Below are 19773 nucleotides of genomic sequence, written 5' to 3'. Positions count from 1 at the left end.
CAGAGCTAAGATCCTTTCTCTCTACTTCCTTTGTCCCATCCTTTACTATCAGGGCTACCCCTCCTCCTTCTCCATTTTGCCTATCTCTTCTAAACGTTAAGTAACCTGGAATATTTAGTTCCCAAACTTGGTCACTTTGCAACCACGTATCCATAATGGCTATTAGATCAAACCTATTAATTTCTATCTGCGCTATTGATGCATCTATTTTGTTGCAAGTGCTTCATGCATTCAGATATAGTGCTTTTAGCTTTGACATTTTTCTATTTTTTCCTGATGCCACCTTAGACACTGATGCCCTATTACCTTTGTTACTCTCTCTGACCCTTCCTTACCCACTCTGCTTATTTTTACCCGAAACTCTGCTCTGCTCTAGAGCCTTGATATTTATCTTGTTGCTTGTAAATTTACTCTTTCCTGAATCCCCCCCTTGTTCATTAGTTTAAAGCCCTGTCTACTGACCTAGTTATTTGATTCGCCAGGACACTGCTTCAGACATTATTACCTTTGAGGTTCTGCTTTTTAATTTGGATCTTAACTCCTCAAACTCTTTCAGCAGAACCTCATTCCTAGTTCTACCTACGTTGTTGTTTCCTACATGGACCACGACAACTGGATCCTCCCCTTCCCACTCCAAGTTCTTCTCCAGCCATAACGAGCTGTCTTTACCCCTGGCAACACAACCTTCGGAAGTCCCGGTCATAGATGCAGAGAACTCTTGACTAAACTGTCCCCGACCACAACTACATTCCCTTTCACTCCCCCCACTTGAATGGCCTCCTACACCATGGTGCCATGGTCAGCGTGCTCATCCATCTTTCAGACTTTTCCCTCATCTACACAGGTAGCAAAAACCTCATTCCTGTTGGATAAGGGCAAAGGCCGAGGCTCCTCCAGCACTGCACCCTTACCTGCCTGAGTTGCAGTCACACCCTCCTGTCCCTGATCACTAACCAGACCTGTATCACTACCTAACCTAAGGGATGTGACTGTCTCCTGGATGTAAATATCCAGGTAACTCTCCCCCTACCTGATGCATCGCAATGTCTGCAGCTCGTACTCCACCTCAACAACACTGAGCCGAAGTCCCTCGAGTTGCAGACACTTACTGCGGATGTGGTTGCTCGGGATCGCGATGCTCTCTACCAACTCCCACATTCTACAGTAACAACACACCACCTGCCCTGCCATCTCTAACCTTGTTTTATTTATTAATTAATTAAAGCTTTTATTCAATTGATATTTTAGTTTTATTGTTTAATTATTCTATCTGTTCTAAGTTATTCATTTAATAAGTACTAGCAAGTTACAGTTTCTCCGCTCTTAATTTAAACCTTTTCCCTAACTTAAAAAGCAATGAAAAGCTGTAATGCTCACCAACCAATCACCTACCTGCTCTCCTATGACATCACTCTTTGATTTTTTTTTCCATAAGAACATAAGAAATAGGAGCAGGAGTAGGTCATACGGCCCCTCGAGCCTACTCCGCCATTCAATAAGATCATGGCTGATCTTTTTTTTTGCCATGCTCTTTTTAAACTGCCTGCTGTGGCTCCTGTTCCTGCTCTTTTTGCACTTATCACACAGACAACACACAGTATTAAAATTGTTCACTGAAAATTTCCTTATTTACACATCTATCTGGGGGTTTCTGCTGATTTTCCACATAAATTGCGACGGGCAATCGAAAGAGTCTCTGAGGAAATTCCTGGCCCTTATCTCTCCAGGCACTTCATGTCAACATTTCTATTATAACTTCCTGTGTACGTATTTATAATGGAAACTGCCTATGTAAACATATCACACTGTAATTACACCCTTCTGACTGTGGTGGTGCTGTCGTGTCTCAGTTTGTGTCTCCCAGCTCCTCAGCCTGCACTGCAGAGCATCTCCTGTGTTCCAACCAATGATACTTCTCTGCTTTCCAAATTGACATACGTTTTGTGATTTACAACAATAACTTCCATTTTTATAGCACCTTTTAATGTAGAGAAACATCTCAAAGTGTTTCACAAAGGCGTAATCAAAAAAAAATGGATTCTGAGCCAAAGAATGAGATATTAAAAAGAATAACCAAATGTTTGGTCAAAGAGTGAGATTTTAAGGAGGATCTTACATGGAGCAGAGGGAGGTTGAGAGGCGGCAGGACCTAGATAACAGAAGTCATGACCACCAGTGGTGGGGTGAAGGGGGGGGTTGAGGTGCACAAGATGCCAGAGTCAAAGAAATGGAGAGTTCAGGGAGGGTTGCAGGGTAAGAGGATGTAAGAGAGATAAGAAGCAACAAGACCATGAAGGGACATAAATACAAGGATGAGAATTTTAAATTCGAGGCTTTGCTGGACCGGGAGCCATGTAGGTCAGCGAGCACAGGGTTGATGGGCGAGCGGGATTTGGTGCGAGTTAGGATATAGGCAGCAGAGTTTTGACTGATCTCAAGTTTATGGAAGGTTGACCAGAAAAGCATTGGAATAATCAAGGCTGAAGGTGATAAAGGCATGGATGAGGGTTTCAGCAGCGGATGGGCTGAGGTACAGGATGAGGGAGTTGATGACATGGAGGTAGAATTAGGCAGTCTTTGTGATGGAGAGATCATTTTAAAATTAATTCGCAAGATGTGGGCGTCGCTGGCAAGGCCAGCATTTATTACCCATCCCTAATTGCCTTTAAGAAGATGGTGGTGAGCTGCCTTTTACAACTGAGTGGCTTGCTGGGCCATTTCAGAGGGCAGTTAAGAGTCAACCACATTGCTGTGTGTCTGGAATCACATATAGGCCAGATGGGTAAGGATGGCAGATCACCTTCCTTAAAGGACATTAGTGGACCAAATGCTTTTTTACGACAATCCGGTAGTTCCATGGTCACCATTACTGATACTAGGAGTTAGAAATTCACCTCTGCCCGAAACGAGGCACAACTTCCGTATTTTTAAGCTTTTCTCTGCTGCATGGAGGTGCCGTCAATATTCGGCACTTGGACCTTTTTTTTGTTGCTTGAAGCGGATGTAGTTGTGGTTGAGGGGCGGAAGTGCCTGATCACTCATCAGGTCCGCGCTAATGATGTCAGCGCAATGCGGACATGCCACGCTGACGCTTCACAACATCGCTCCCCTTCAGTTAAACGGGAGAGCTGCTTCGAGCTCTGCATATTTTTAAGTTAAGTCCACTGGGCCACCAGGGACTGTTTCGGCCGGACCAGTGGCCTGGCACGCAAGACGGGGGGGGGGGGCGCCACGCTGCCTGTTGGCGGCCCGGCTGAACCCAAGGGGGGGGGGCATAATTATCGGGCTGACCTGGCAGTCGGCCGACAATGAAAAATAAGATGGCGTTGCTGGCAGTGCCACCTCCCCTTTAAGGGCGGCCGTGCCACTGACCAACAAGGAGTGCACCAACACAAAAAGCTGTCGGGGACACCGGCACTCCCACGGGGCAATTCTGCAGAAGGGACATTTCCCGCGGGGCAATTTCGGGAAGGGGTCAGCGTGTGCACGCCACGGCGGTAAGACAGGCAGAATGGTTCCCTGCACTGCAATGTCTCTGATGAAGGACAATTGATGACCCCTCCGCAGAGAGTTGCCAGCCATTCTGCACTGCCCCAGGGTCTCTCTTTTCAGGCAGCCAGAGGCATTGTTGGGAGGGGCAATTTCAGCCTCTAGCTTTTTAATTCCAGATTTATTTAATTCAATTTAAATTCCCCAGCTTCCGTCATGGGATTTGAGCTCACATTTCCAGATCATTACTCCAGGGCTCCGGGTTGCTAGTCCAGTAACATAATCACTATGCTGTCGTCCCTCTGGAAGCAGGGTTCACATTCTCGGTTGTACCATCATGGGCAGGCAGCCAGCTGACCCAGTCGCTTTCCATAGGGAGCAGAGAGAAATTAAAGTGTGCTCTCCCAGATCATTCCATAGCAGGCAGCTACAAATGCTTGGGAACAGGCCGCCTGTTGATCAGCTTGACAAGGGAATGGAGTGTGACCTGAGGAAACTCATTTAATAGCTTTAGAACGCAGTTCCACCTGTCCATTTCAGATTCTACACATGACTGGGGTGAAAGAAAACACTGCTATATGAGGTAATTAGACATCTGGCAAGTACAGTAATTGTCAAATTTGACAAGAGAGTGTCTCATATGTAGCCAACTATAGGTTTGGGCAATTCATAGACGAGGGGGAACATTTTCAGCTTTGCCGCACGAGCTGGAAACTGGCATAGCAGATTGCCCATCCATTGTCAAACCCATCCACTTTTTATTCCATTGAAACCCTACCTCCCCCCACCACTTGTCTTGATTTCAGTGGGATAAAAAAATCAGGTGGGCTCAGACCCACCACGTTTTGAAGTTGAAAATGACCACAAAGGTTACAATCGGAAATTCTATTCAATACCATTGTGGGAGCAACATCACCAAAAGGGCAACAGCAATTCGAGGAGAACACTCATCAACACTGTCTCAGGACTGGGAACGGTAGCATAATGGTTAGTATAATGGACCAGTTATCCAGAGGCCAGGACATGAGTTCAAATCCCACCATGGCAGCTATGAAATTTAAATTCAGTTAATTAAATAAATTTGTAGGGGGAAAAACACACATGAATCTATTGGATTGTTATAATAAACCCATCTGGTTCATTCATGGGAAGGAAATCTGCTGTCCTTACCTGGTCTGACCTATATGTGACTCCAGACCCACAGCAATGTGGTTGACTCTTAACTGCCCTCTGAAATGGTCTAGCAAGCCACAAGTTGCTCACCCCACCTTCTCAAGGGCAGTTAGGGATGGGCAATAAATGTGGCCTTGCCAATGATGTCCACATCTTAAGAACAAACAAATAAGACAAAAGAATTATTAATTGAGGAATATGCTTTGACATTTACTAGATTAATAACTCAGGATTCTTTGAGGCAATCAAACTTTTCTTAGACTTCTTGCATTTATTTCAAGCCTGATCACATCTTTCAGAAATGTCTCTCAGTATTTCACATATAATAATTATCCCAGCAGCCACATAGCAAATGAAAAGTGAAATGATCACCGTGTAATCCTCTGGTGATATGGACTTTGCAGTAGCCTGCCTTGCATCCCTATTATTGATTGGCAGAGAAAATGAAGGAGTTATTATCGGCCTTTCAGTGATGGCCATAAAATCTGACTAATGAGCCATTGGTCACTTGTATATTGCTTCTAAATTTAAACTCTCAGTTTATCATTTTAATTTTGACAGTGGATACATTTTATAGAATTCAATTCACTCCAAATGTCTGCTGTACATAATTGTTAATGTGGCAATGAAATTTAATGTGCTGGCCTCCAGAGTACATTTTATTGAGAAAACGAATTTTTGTGTCCATTTGTTACCGTCTCTGTTGTAAGTCTTCCTGTTAAGCATCTACCGTCCATCAAGGGAACTTACTGCAGTGCATTCTGTTCATCTCATAAATGATAGAAAAGTTAATGATAAGATAAGTGATCTACAATGGTTCTGCATTGCTTTAATTCAGTGTTACTAATGAGGGCCTCAATTATAGACACTATCTAATTTGAGTACCAGTCTCAGACATTCTCTAGCTCACTGTACCATGCTGTGATGGAACGTAGGCCTACATGTGTGGCTAGTGTCAGTTTGGCTCCGGCGGTATCACTCTCACCCCTATGTGTCTGAGGACCAGCTTCCGCTCCGAAACCTGAACGGGTAGCCTAGGCCGTTCACTGCAGTCCCGAGGGAGTACTATATTGTTGGAGGTGCAGCCTTTCGGATGAGATGTTAAACCAGAGCCCATATCTGCGTGTTCTGTGATCCAAATGGACAGTAAAGATTCCATGGAACTTATTGGGAGAAGAGCAGGTCGTTCTTCTGGTGCTTTGGGCACATTTCTCTCTCAATGAACACCACCAAAAAACAAGATTAACTGGCCATTTATCTCATTGCTTTTCATAGCAACTTATCTGAGGCGGCATAAGATTGACGTTAGTTTTATTAAAATGTAAGTTGCATGAAGTAAACCAAGCTCTTTCATTTCATTTCATTTGCAATTGCTAGGATAGTCCTACCTCCTAATAATATTCACTCACTTTCTCTCAACAACCCATAGGAAGGATATACTAGCTTTGGAGGGGGTACAGAGATGATTCACTAGGCTGATTCCAGAGATGAGAGGATTATCTTATAATGATAGATTGAGTAGACTGGGTCTTTACTCGTTGGAGTTCAGAAGGATGAGGGGTGATCTTATAGAAACATTTAAAATAATGAAAGGGATAGACAAGATAGAGGCAGAGAGGTTGTTTCCACTGGTCGGGGAGACTAGAACTAGGGGGCACAGCCTCAAAATACGGGGGAGCCAATTTAAAACCGAGTTGAGAAGGAATTTCTTCTCCCAGAGGGTTGTGAATCTGTGGAATTCTCTGCCCAAGGAAGCAGTTGAGGCTAGCTCATTGAATGTATTCAAATCACAGATAGATAGATTTTTAACCAATAAGGGAATTAAGGGTTACGGGGAGCGGGCAGGTAAGTGGAGCTGAGTCCACGGCCAGATCAGCCATGATCTTGTTGAATGGCAGAGCAGGCTTGAGGGGCTAGATGGCCTACTCCTGTTCCTAATTCTTATGTTCTTATGTTCATAGTCAGTCAGGTTGTGAATAGAGATCCAGCCACACAAGGAATAACAAGCCTGCTTAGGCCTACAGGTAAAGGGAAGATGGACCACAAGCTGGGCCCCAGGTCAGTTACAAATGTGTCCCATTGAGCCTGTTTCCTCAGGAGCATAGGAACAGGAGGAGGCCATTCAGCCTCTATGCATGTTCTGCCATTCAATTAAATCATGGTTGATCTGAACCTCAACTCCATTTATCCAGCCCTTGGTACCCTTGCCCAACAAAAATCTATCGACACAAAAGCAAAATACTGCAGATGCTGGAATATGAAATAAAAATAGAAAATACTGGAAATCTCAGCGGGTCAGGCAGCATCTGTGGAGAGAAAAACAGTTAATGTTTCAGTTCGATGACCCTTCGCCAGAACTGGCGAATGTTCAAAATGAACAGATTCTTAAGGAGCACTGAAAGGGGGAGGGGAGGAAAGAACAGAAGGGAAGGTCTGTGATAGGGTGGAAGACAGGAGAGATTAGAGAGACAAAGGGAATGATGGGCCGACTTGAGATGGGACAATAGGGATGATGGCTCCGCTGATGTCCCGCTCTGGAAGCGAAATTCAGCTGCAAAAGTCTTCCAGCCGTTGGCTGGTGCCGACAGCTTTTTCTGCCGGTGCACTGTGTTTGAAATGGCAATGCGGCCGCCATTAAAGGGAGGGCGCACTACCGCGGCCGGCATCTTATTTTTTTTGGTCGGCCGACTGGCAAGTCAGCCCGGCAATTATGCCCCTGGGTTCGGCCGGGCCGCCTTTTAGGTGCCAAGCATCCTAGCGACAAACATTGAGTAGGCCTCCTGCGCTATCGCTCTGTTAGGTGTGTGGAATGCTTCTCTTAGTGCTCTACTCTCCTCTTGAATATCCCATGATGAGGCGGTAGACATCGCCCGGTGCTAAAGGTAGCGCTCCAGCGGCATCATCACCTCAAAACGGGCAATACCGAATCTCTAGCCGTCTTTTCTTCCTTGTACAGTCTATGAGCTGGATTTTAGCCTTTTCTGTTTTCGGGGCGAAATGGAGACGTGGCAGGAAAGTTACCGGCCGGGAATAGTTTGGGCACCTGGGCCCTGCATCAGGGGGCACAGCGCGAAGGGAGGTATTCGTGACGCAAAAATGGGAAACTCGCAAACTAAAGTGCCGGGCCGTGTGCGCTCCGAGAGCGGCCTGGGGGAGGGGGGAACCTTACAAAAAACCCACAAAAACATTTCTGGAACACTGCCCACGCCACCACAACACAAATCGCAAAAAAACATTTTAAAACAAATACTCGCACTTACCTGCGGAATACTTTACCTTGCTCTGCACCGCCGGCTAAGCCGGACCGCGCTGATTTCCCAGGCAGTCATTGCGGGCGCACTTCCGGGCGAACGGATCCATCAAAAGGCCAAACTACTGCCAGTCACAACGAGAGGCGTTGCACCCCCGGCGCAGCTCTTCCCGGCGGTGCTGCTAGCGGAGGATCGCAACAGAACGTAGGAGACCTGAACGCCGCCTTACACCAGGGCGAAACCCGGAGCGCAAAGGACCAGAAAATCCAGCCCTATAGGTTTATAAAGCTTCCATCTTCACTCCCGTTCTTAGCCTTGGTGAGAACATGCACTCAGGGCCTGGGCGCTTCACGAGATTTCTATATTAAATGGAAGACTTAAATAATATGATAAATAACAGAAATATTTACAGAGCTGCAGCTTTTGCTTCAATAATTCTCAATTTGTTAAAACAATTTTGATAATTCTTTATTTGAAATACCTGTAAATTGTATCATTTAAGCATATAATTATTAACATACACGATAGGTTTTCAGTTGAATAAAATGTTTGGTTAAAGCGTTGAATCTCTGCCTTCACACAGGGTTTAAAGGGTGACCCCGGTTCTCCTGGCCCAGCTGGTACAAGTGGAGGAAAGGTAAGTGTCATTTGGAACTTTTAAAGGGCAGTTGTGATTAGAAATTTCTCACTTGCAAGCCAAACATTTCCACTTGCAAAGTGGGATCAATTGCAAGGGAACACTCTTTACAAATGCATTGGGGATATACTGGGGGTAAATTTGACTTTGATGATGTAAAACGGGTGATAGTACATCGGCGGCCCATTTTGCATTTGTAAAACTGCCCTTTTTACACAATCGTATAACATCAGAATGGCCCCCACTGAGTTAATGGGCGAATGAAGTGAATTTTACATTGTTTATCTTGACTTTCAGAAAATAGTCAAAGGGAGACGGACAAAATTAATCAAGATCACATTAACAAATGCAAATCATATCTAGGGTTCCAATTATACCCGGATGAGGAATTTGATTGACAGTAGGCAGAAACAGGAACTATTCAGATCTGGTGGCACTGACTGGTGGAGTCTCCCAGGAATCCATTCTTCAGCCTTGTACTTAGTGCAGAATTATAAGCGAAACATCTGTCTGTCTTCAATATTAAATTGTGCAGGACGATGAGATTTACTGACGAGTTCATTAAAATTCTAGAGAGCAACATCTGACGAGGTGAATAGCAAATGACATTCAGTATTGAGAAATGTTAAGCACTGCATGTAGGTTCTAAAATGGTAGATAGTAAATATGATTATGCAATGAAAGGTATAATCTTTCAAAAGACAGAGCTTGAGAAAGACTTGGGAATGATACCCACCCGACCACTCATTGAAAACATCTCTGCAATGTGAAAAGCAATTGCCAAGTCAAACAGAATGAGATGTGTGAGCAGATGCTAGAATATAAGTACATGGGAGTAACATGACCTCCCCTGTAATGTATTAGTAGGAACATACTCGGAGTATTGTGTCCAAGTCTGGTGACTGTATCTTCATAGAGACATTGGGACATTGGAAAGGAGACAAAAAAAGGACAAGGGTGATTCTAAAACCTCAATGATCGAATTAGGGGAGACAGGGAAAGGGTTAAATTCCTCCCATTAACAATCGGTGAATTTTTGCTCGTTTATTAAATCGATTAATACTGAAATGGCACAAGCTACTTCACAAAGGGGACATCAAGCAGCAACAGGGAGAAGGCATTGTAACCAAAGTTATGTTCAAAGAGACAGGTTTTGAGTGGACTTTTGTAGGTTGTGCGAGAGTTAGGGGTTTAGTGAAAGGTTAGGGTGGAGAATAGCAGAGAGCAGGTTCTACTCAGCTTAAGATGATTTGATGTGTGCCAAGGGTCACGGCTCAATTTGTTCCTGCTGTGACCATGATTATATAATAAAATGGTGGACTTCAATGTGGGAAAATCAAGACAAATATTGACAAGCTATTTGAGATTATGCAAATATCAACAGGAAAACCCTGTAAATATTGACAAGATCCTGGGGCCCCCTGTAAATATTGAAACACACCTGGAGATTATTCCAAATATTGATAGTCCAAGGGATGCTCTGCAGATACTGACATGCTCCTTGGGACTCGTTGTGTATACCAACAAATTCCTTGTGACTTCCTGCAAAAATTAACTCACCCCTTGGGATCCCCTTAAAATATTAACACACTCTTGGGGACCCAATACAAGTATTAACACACTCCTTGGGACCCACTACACATATTAACACACTTTTGGGTACATCCTGATAATATTAACACACTCATTTTGGATCTCCTGCAAATATGAACTCATTCTTTGGGACCCATTACACATATTAACTCACTCCTTGGGACCCATTACACATATTAACTCACTCCTTGGGACCCATTACACATATTAACTCTCTCTTTGGGACCCATTACACATATTAACTCTCTCTTTGGGACCCGTTACACATATTAACTCACTCCTTGGGACCCATTACACATATTAACTCTCTCTTTGGGACCCATTATACATATTAACTCTCTCTTTGGGACCCATTACACATATTAACTCACTCTTTGGGACCCATTACACATATTAACTCTCTCTTTGGGACCCATTACACATATTAACTCACTCCTTGGGACCCATTACACATATTAACTCTCTCTTTGGGACCCATTATACATATTAACTCTCTCTTTGGGACCCATTACACATATTAACTCACTCCTTGGGACCCATTACACATATTAACTCTCTCTTTGGGACCCATTACACATATTAACTCTCTCTTTGGGACCCATTACACATATTAACTCACTTCTTGGGACCCATTACACATATTAACTCACTCCTTGGGACCCATTACACATATTAACTCACTCCTTGGGACCCATTACACATATTAACTCACTCCTTGGGACCCATTACACATATTAACTCACTCCTTGGGACCCATTACACATATTAACTCACTCCTTGGGACCCATTACACATATTAACTCACTCCTTGGGACCCATTACACATATTAACTCACTCCTTGGGACCCATTACACATATTAACTCACTCCTTGGGACCCATTACACATATTAGCACACTACTTGGGACCCACTACAGCATTGTTATTCACTGAAATTAGAAAATAGAATAATTGTGCAAAATGGAAGACAATTCGAGAAAAATATCATGATTTTATTGTCTCAGGGATTCCTTCGTGGAGCTGATCGAGGTCAGAGGTCCCAGTTTGAAAATCTATGTTAAAAACCATAAGTGAAGCAATCTATTGGTTGAGCCAACAAGCAAACAGAGCACAATAGATTTAATCATAAGATATAAAAATAATTTCATACGCGCCCCTGAAGAGGAGTGGGGTGCATTTTTCTCTGTGCATAAGATCACGTTGAATTTATATAAAAGATTTAAATAAAACAAAGACTCTGGAGAAAAGGATGAAATGCTGAGGCTTTGTGGGAGGGTTTGACCTGGCGACCGACCGTTTGGTTGAGGAGATGTCTTTAAAGTTGTAGGGGTAGAGAAGTGGGAAAGGGATGTCAGGCAGAGTTCTGAGAGGAATGAGATGCTGGAAAGCTCCGACACTAGAGGCAGAGAGGAGAGAGGAGAGATCGCTGGAGACCAGGGTCCGCGGTCCATAAGGCACCCTTAATGGAAGGGTGAAGGTTAAAGATAAAGAACTGGAAATTCAGTATTGCCCACTTTACGTGGTGACGGCACCGGGGTGCTACCTTTAGTGCCGGGCAATGTCTACTGCCTCAAAGTGCGATATTCAGTTGTATCGCCCCAAGAGAAGAGTGGAGTGCTAGGAGAGGGACATTGAAGCGCGTCAGTGCTACGTGAAGCATCTGCGTAGCGCTGAAAATATCGCCCCAGAATCGCCTCGAGTCCCGCCCCCAAATGAAGTGGAGTGCCGGAGATTGCGCAACACTTCCTTTGAGGGGCGGTAAGCCCAATTCAGTGGCGGGGGCGGCACTTCCACGCTGGGCGCTAATAGCCCCCCGCCCCGGAAGGTTACCGCCCCCAATCAGGGCAGGGGCAATTTCACCCCCTTAGTCTGATGCTTTCTTAAATATGTTTTTTGAGTTGAAAATGAATTAACTGTTGGCCGACTGATTACTAACTAATTGAATCTGACTTGTGTTTTTATTAGGGTGATGTGGGTCCTCCTGGTCCCCCTGGATTATACGTAAGTACCCGCTGCCTGATACTTTTATGTGTGATTCTGTGGTATGAAACACTTTGCCACAGGGACGTGTTGAGGTCGTGACCATTGTATCTGTTTAAAGGGAAAATCATATCAGTGCTTGAGGCTGAGTAAGATGTCGGGCTCTGGCACTAGAGCGGGGCAGTGGGATTAGTTTTGGATAGCCCTTGCAAAGAGCTAACACAGACACCGTGGGCCAATGGCAGCTCTCCCTGACTACCGGAGTTAAGATAATGTGCTCAAGATCTTCATGTGTGGTACGAAGCGATTTTAATTTTTGCAGAATCGTGCTTATTTAATTTCACAGCTTATGGTTAAAATTGCAGAACAATTCCTCGGGCTTCAACGCTGCAACCTTAGACTTCTTTCGGCAGCATAGTTATGGAGCTGAAAATAAAACAGATTGGCTTCTAGAAACAAGAGTTTTGCAGAAGCCGCTGGCAGTGTAAGGGTTAATAAGTGCTGGGGCGCTTTTGCTATCCAGCACTCCCCTCCAGGAGCACATTTGGGAAATCACTACCCTTAATGTCCCCTGCATTGACATGAACAGGTCGTGCCCTTGGGGTTCCCTGAGCAATGTTCCCTGTGAGGGGGGACTCCCTGCTGGGAACACCGGGTTGCAGCATCAGCCCTAATCACCCATCACTAACACGAAGCCAAGTTCAGTCTGCGCTGGTGATGGTGTCTAAGTTGAAGCATAGAGCGGTTTGCCCATCATTGTGTCATAGCAGTGGCACTGGTGACACAACTTCCGACCTCGATCCCCCGTGCGTTGTGATTTATTTCATGATCTCTTCATATCCTCAACTGGAATAAAAAAACCGAGGTTGAATTTCGTTTCAAAAATATTGTTGCTTATCAACAGGGAGTTTACATCGAGGGCTGTCCTGAGTTTGGGCTCTCGTCAAATGGAGCACTCCGCTGGTCGGCTGCCCAAAGTTAAAAGGAACGCCCCCTCCCTCCGGTTTTACTTGGCCTTCGCCTTTCTGCCCCAAATCAAGCAGGATCACGACACAGAATGATGGAAATGCTCTCGGTGTCTCTACTGCCCCAACCGGCATTTCCCTCCGCCTGTCGCCGGCAGAACCGCTGCTGAACGCTCCTTCTTCAACTGTCACGTGCATTCCGGGGTCCCCACTGTGGTTACCTCCCACACGCTCCACTTACCCCGTTAGCTGTGGCTCAATGGGAGGCACACTCGCTTCTCAATCAGAAAGTTGTGGGTTCAAGTCCTACCCCAGGAACTTGAGTACATAAATCCAGGCTGACACTCCCAGTGCAATGCTGATGGAGCGCTGCACTGTCTTCTGGATGAGATGTTAAACCGAGGACCCGTCTGCTCTCTCAGGTGGACGTAAAGGATCCCATGCAACTATTTCAAAGAAGAGCAGGGGAGTTATCCTCGGTGTCCTGGCCACTATTTATCCCTCAGCATCAACTAAAACAGGTCATTTTCACATTGCTGTTTGTGGGAGCTTGCTGAGCGCAAATTGGCTGCCGCATTTCCCACATCACAACAGTGACGACACTCCAAAAGTACTTCATTGGCTGTAAAGTGCTTTGAGACGTCCGGTGGTCGTGAAAGGCGCTAAATAAATGCAAGTCTTTGTTTTTTATGTAAAGTTAGGCGAAAGAAAGATAAAAGATAAATAGAAAGGAACTTAAAAGGAACCCGAGAAATTTAAAGGGGAATTCTGAGGAGCCAAGATAAGAACAATTACAACTTGAGTTGCTACAGCGCCTTGAACGTGTCCCAATGCACTTCATAGAGGCATAATCATGCTGCTGGCCCCACCCTGCTGTCCAAAATGAATTTACATTGATTGGGCTTGTTAAGCCTGCCCAGGCCAATTAGAGGAAACAGGTCTGATGACATCATTCATGACGCATCAGCAACCAGTTTCCTTAAGAGACCATGGCCAACTTTCTTTTGACATTTGTGCTGTCAGTATGTTCTTGGAGGGAGTCACAGCACATAGGGAGGTCATCTTCCTTTCCCCAGGAGACCAACGCAGCCTGGTTGCACATTGCACAGGAGGGATTGGCTGCAGTGGCACAAACCTTTCAATGATCTCAGTAGAGATCAAAGCCACACTCAACCTCATCCTGCTGTGCCACTCGTCACATCCCCATCTCTCTCTGCCTTCCTCAACTCTACTCCTACACATCCTTACTCACACCAACTTACCTTGCACCTCCACCCATCCCTCTTTCTCTCCCTACATTATCACATCCCCATCTCTCTCTGCCTTCCTCAACTCTACTCCTACACATCCTTACTCACACCAACTTACCTTGCACCTCCACCCATCCCTCTTTCTCTCCTTACATTATCACATCCCCATCACTCTGCCTTCCCCACCCTACTCCTACACATCCTTACTCACACCAACTTACCTTGCACCCCCACCCATCCCTCTTTCTCTCCTTACATTATCACATCCCCATCACTCTGCCTTCCCCACCCTACTCCTGCACATCCTTATTCATGCCAACTTACCTTGCACCTCCACCCATCCCTCTCTCTCTCTCTCTCTCCCTACATTATCATATCCCTACCTCACTAGCCACCCCTCATCCTTGTGCAATCATACCAACTAACAACACACCAGGGTAGGCACTTGGGTGCGTTATCCAATGTTTATTTAAAGTTTCTATTAATGTGCTGTCAAACATTGAAATCTTTATTTTCAACACTTTCCGACATTGGACAGATTTGAGTGAAGAAAGACTTGATTTATATAGTGCTTTTCACAACCTTTGTTTTGTTATGTTGATTGAGGGATAAATATTGGCCAGGACACCGGGGATAACTCCCCTGCTCTTCTTCAAAATAGTGCCATGGGATCTTTTACAAACACTTGAGAGGGCAGATGGTTTAACATCTCATCTGAAAGACGGCACTTTCGACAGTGCAGCACTCCCTCAGCACTGCACTGGAGTGTCAGCTGAGATTTTTTGTGCTCAAGTCCCTGAACCCACAGCGTTCTGACTCAGAGGCGAGAATGCTAGTCACTGAGCTACAGCTGAGTGCACCTTTGGAAGTAGCTTAATGAGTTGCAGTTAATGGTGAGACATAACGGTATCCCCTGCAATGGTAATGAGCGTGAAAGGAACGGCTTGGCCATTGTAGGAATGATTTATGGTGTTGGTATGGGGTGGTGTCAACCTGGTGCATCAGGGTACACAGCGTAAATTAAGTAAATCTGGCCATGGTGAGGCCCTCCTTGGCCTCCAGGCATGATGTGCTCAGGGGGTTGATGCCCTGTGTCCTGTGCAATATCAGGTGATTGTGGAGAAGGTTGATGATGTTGTTGGTGCTGCTGATGTGCCTGGTGCTGCTGGTGTTGGGATTGATCATGATCCGATTGTGGATCCAGGTGACCTTACCCTTTTGCCAAAATGTCCTAGGTTCCAGTTTGACCTTTGATGATGAAGGAGAAGCCTTGTCAGCTTCTTTTAAATCATTATCGAGACATCAGCTGCTTGGTACCAACAGTTATTAATGACACTTTATTGTACAGTGTATGTGACAAAAGGAGCTGATACTGTGTTACGTGAATGTTTTGTTGGTACAATAAATGGCACCCATGCTGCTGGAATAGATGGCAGGTAAAGTACAGATGACAGAAGCGATCTGTCAATGGTGAGAGGTAATGAGATGCAACTGAATGGAGACTTGTAGAAAGACTTACAGCCTGCAGAATCTATTGTGGAAATGCAGTGAGGAACAGCTTCTGGCTGAGAAAAGTGATCATCTGTCAGGTGGGAGCTTTTACTGTACATTTGATGCTGTCAAGTAATCAGCTGGAGCAATAGCCACTGAACTCCCGCCTCAGCTTGACAGCCGTGGTCACTGAAAAGTGTGGCTCCCATGGCCATGAAGTTAAAGTTAAAAAGTAAGGTAAAAAAAGCCTGTTAAAGGACTGGTATGTACATTATAATGAGTTTAATTGGGGCACCCACCACCGCCTGTCGGGTCTGCTCAGCGCTGATAGACCGACATTGGGAAAGGTGCATGACGGCAGGAAAAACACTTTCCCAACCAACCCACCACCGATCCCACCCGCTGACGCCCCCGCGCGCCGCCCCCCCTCCTCCCCGGAACATTCCCGCCACCAATTTCAAAATCTAAAACTGGAAACATCATTTTATGAATTGGGAGTAAATAGGGAATTCAAACAGAACTATTTCAGAGCAAAGAAAATAGACATGGAATAAATTGCCAGAGGAGGCCATTAAAATAATGAGTACAAATAGGTTCAAGTGGCAACTCGTGGGTTGAAATTCCTTCTGTGCACTATTTTTAGGGCCCTGGTTAACATGTTTATGTCAAATTCCTTTCTCCACTATTTTAACAAGGTCATTAGCTCATTTATTTTAAACTGGTTATGGCTTCATTAAAATAGCGCACGCAGGAATTTGGTGTGAATGTGTTAACCAGCGCATTTAAAAATAACACACCAATAAATTTCAACTATCAGGCTTGTTTCCGGAGAGGCGATGTGGTGAGGAGACAGGTTGGTGGGAGTTGGGTCAATCATAAAAAGAGGCAAGCTTGTGGATCCAGGTGACCTTATCCTGCTGCCAAAATGTCCTAGGTTCCAGTTTGACCTTTGATGATGAGGGAGAAGCCTTGTCAGATACTTTTAAATCATTATCGAGACATCAGCTGCATGGTACCAACAGTTATTAATGAAACTTTATTGTACAAGAGGAGTTGATACTCTGTATATGAATGTTTTGTTGGTACAGGCATTTTTCACAATTTCATTCACCTTTGTGTGAAGTGAAATAGACGCATCATGGGCCCCAGTCTCGACTCTATCCAAACAATCTCCTGTCTGGTGAGCATCCCCTTGTTCCCAAGATTCCAGCACAACAGGAAGGGTTGGGAAAGTGGGAAAGAGGGAGAGAAAGCCAGCTCCTATTGAGTTAAAGAAAAAAAAGACTTCCATTTCTATAGCGCCTTTCACCCCCTCAGGATATCCCAAAGCACTTTACAGCCAATGAAATACTTTTGAAGTGTAGTCCCTGTTGTAATGTAGCAAACACAGCAGAGAATTTGCACACAGCAAGCTCCTACATGCAGCAACGTGGTAATGACCAGTTAGCATGTTTTTGTTATGTTGATTGAGGGTTAAATAATGGCCAGGACACCGAGAAAACTCCCCTGCTCTTCTTTGAAATAGTGCGATGCGATCTTTTACATCCACCTGAGAGAGCAAACATGGACTCAGTTTAACATCTCATCCAAAAGGCAGCACCTCCGACAGTGCAGCACTCCCTCGGAGTGTCAGACTAAAGTTTTGTGCTCAAGTTGCTGGAATGGGACTTGAACCCACAACCTTCTGACTCAGAGGCAAGAGCGCTACCAACTGAGCCAAAGCTGACACTTTGCTGAGCCTGCTCTGCCATTCAATGAGATCATGGCTGATCTTCTACTTCAACTCCACTTTCCTGCACTATCCCCATATCCTTTGATTCCCTTAATATCCAAAAATCTATCGATCTCTGTCCTGAATATACTCAACGACTGAGCCTCCACAACCCTCTGGGGTAGAGAATTCCAAAGATTCACCACCCTCTGAGTGAAGAAGTTTCTCCTTATCTCAGTCCTAAATGGCCGACCCTTTATTCTGAGACTGTGACCCCTGGTTCTAGACTCCCAGCCAGAGGAAACATCCTCCCTGCATCTATCCTGTCAAACCCTGTAAGAATTTTGTATGTTTCAATGAGATCACCTGTCATTATTCTAAACTCTAGAGAATATAGGCCTAGTCTACTCAATCTCTCCTCATAGGACAATCCCCCCATCCCAGGAATCAGTCTGGTGACCTTGCTTGCACTCACTCAATGGCAAGTATATCCTTCCTTAGTCTAATGATCCTATTGTTTAGTTCAAGCTCCTCCGTGCCTTCTCAATTTGTTTATTCCTGCCTTTCTGAGCAGCAGCAGACTCACTTCTATAGACATCGGAAACTAATTCTCCCTTGTCACTCCTTGAAAACTTCCGGCCACTGACAAAATGCCTTGAATGGCTGATGAATAACACACCAATAAGCCTGGGATTGAATGTAGGTACATTTCCTTGAGGCAGACAAAGGCAGGTTTAGAACTGACTGCAGTTTATCCTCAACACTGACTGACTCCAGATGTTGAGTGGCAGCTCCAGGTGTAAATGTTCGCATTCACCTTCTGTTGATAACAGGAAGGAGGGATCTCTTCAAAACAGGATGGAATTTCCAACTGCTCAGTCTTCAGGTAATAGATACCTTAAAGCGTTCTCTTGATTTAAAACATAAAGCTCTGTGGGGAGCTCAGTTTAACTTTATGGCCGGTAGTCCTTCCTAAAACAACAGCCTCGGGGCTGGCAGCTCAGAGGCTGATTCGGAGACTGGTGCAACTGGGCCTCAACGTGCAGCAAGTTTCATTTCTATCAAAGCAACAACAGGTGAGGGACCCTGGAGTACATCCACACGTAGGGCGCAGTCGCTGTCTTCCCGGTTACTTGATCCTGTACGTCTTCTGTCTCTCAGGGGTAGGCCCATCCATCTGTAGGGTCATGTGTATCTGCCCCAGCGGGGAGTTTTAAAATACTCACCCATCAGATGGCTCCAAGTGTTTGTCCTGGAACTGAGTGTTTGGTCAGTTGCCAGGAGTTGTGCCTCTTAATCACTGACTCAACAGATATTTGGGATACCAGTCTGCACAGTTCAGCTTAAACAAGCTCAGGGGAGAGACGAATGCTGTCAAAGCCTTGTAATTGCTTTCAAAGCAACTGTACACGGACATACGATAGCATTAAATGGGAACATTTCCAGGTAGGTTTCCTGTGAAGTGGGGAACAACATTCAGTGGTCATAAAATGTTTACTTGGAAATAGGTGTGAGATCTTCGGATCGCTTGACAGGAACATCCTGTGGAGGTCATATTCCTGGCACTGAGCCTCCGCGCCACCCCCCCCCCCCCCACCACCAACCATTGCACTCTCCCCCTCCCCCGCTCTCTCCCCCCCCCCCACCATCGCGCTCTCTCCCTCCCCCGCTCTCTCTCCCCCGCTCTCTCTCCCCCCCACCACCATCGCACTCTCCCCCTCCCCCGCTCTCTCTCCCTCCCCACACCATCGCGCTCTCCCCCTCCCCCGCTCTCTTTCCCTCCCCCCATCTCTCCCTCCCATCTCTCACCTCTCCTCTCTCCCTCTGTCCCCTCTACCCCTCTATCCTCTCTACCCCTCTATCCCCTCCCCTCTCCCCTCTCCTCTCCCTCTCTCTCTCTCTCTCCCCCCCCTTCTCTCTCCCCCTCTCTTCTCGCTCCTCCCCTATCCCCTCCCCTCCCCTCTCTTCCCTTTAATCTCCTCCTGCCTCTCCCCTCTCTCCCCCTCAATCTCCTCCCGCCTCTCTCCTCTCTCCCCCACCCTCTCTCACCCCTCCCCATCCCCCCTCCCCCTCTCCTCCCCCTCTCTCTCCTCTCTCTCCCCCTCCTCTCTCTCCCCCTCCTCTCTCTCCCCTCCCCTCTCTCCCCCTCCCCTCTCTCCCCTCCCCTCTCTCCCCCTCCCCTCTCTCCCCCTCCCCTCTCCTCCCCTCTCTCCCCCTCCCCTCTCTCCCCCTC

At 45.8% G+C, this 19773-nt stretch overlaps 1 protein-coding gene across 1 annotated transcript in view; it reads left to right on the top strand.

The window, feature by feature from the left end:
- Positions 1-19773, top strand: part of LOC139267082 (collagen alpha-1(XIX) chain-like) — a 679874-nt gene that overhangs the window by 352818 nt on the left and 307283 nt on the right. Inside the window, exons 14-15 of the mRNA XM_070884859.1 lie at positions 8497-8550; positions 12109-12144. Of these exons, the coding sequence (XP_070740960.1) occupies positions 8497-8550; positions 12109-12144 (90 nt within the window). The remainder of the gene's footprint in view (positions 1-8496; positions 8551-12108; positions 12145-19773) is intronic.

The sequence above is a fragment of the Pristiophorus japonicus genome, chromosome 7 (genome assembly GCF_044704955.1).
Source record: "Pristiophorus japonicus isolate sPriJap1 chromosome 7, sPriJap1.hap1, whole genome shotgun sequence".
Lineage (NCBI taxonomy): Eukaryota > Metazoa > Chordata > Chondrichthyes > Pristiophoridae > Pristiophorus > Pristiophorus japonicus.
Note: the sequence above shows the minus strand (reverse complement) of the source record. Positions and strands in the feature narration are given on the sequence as shown.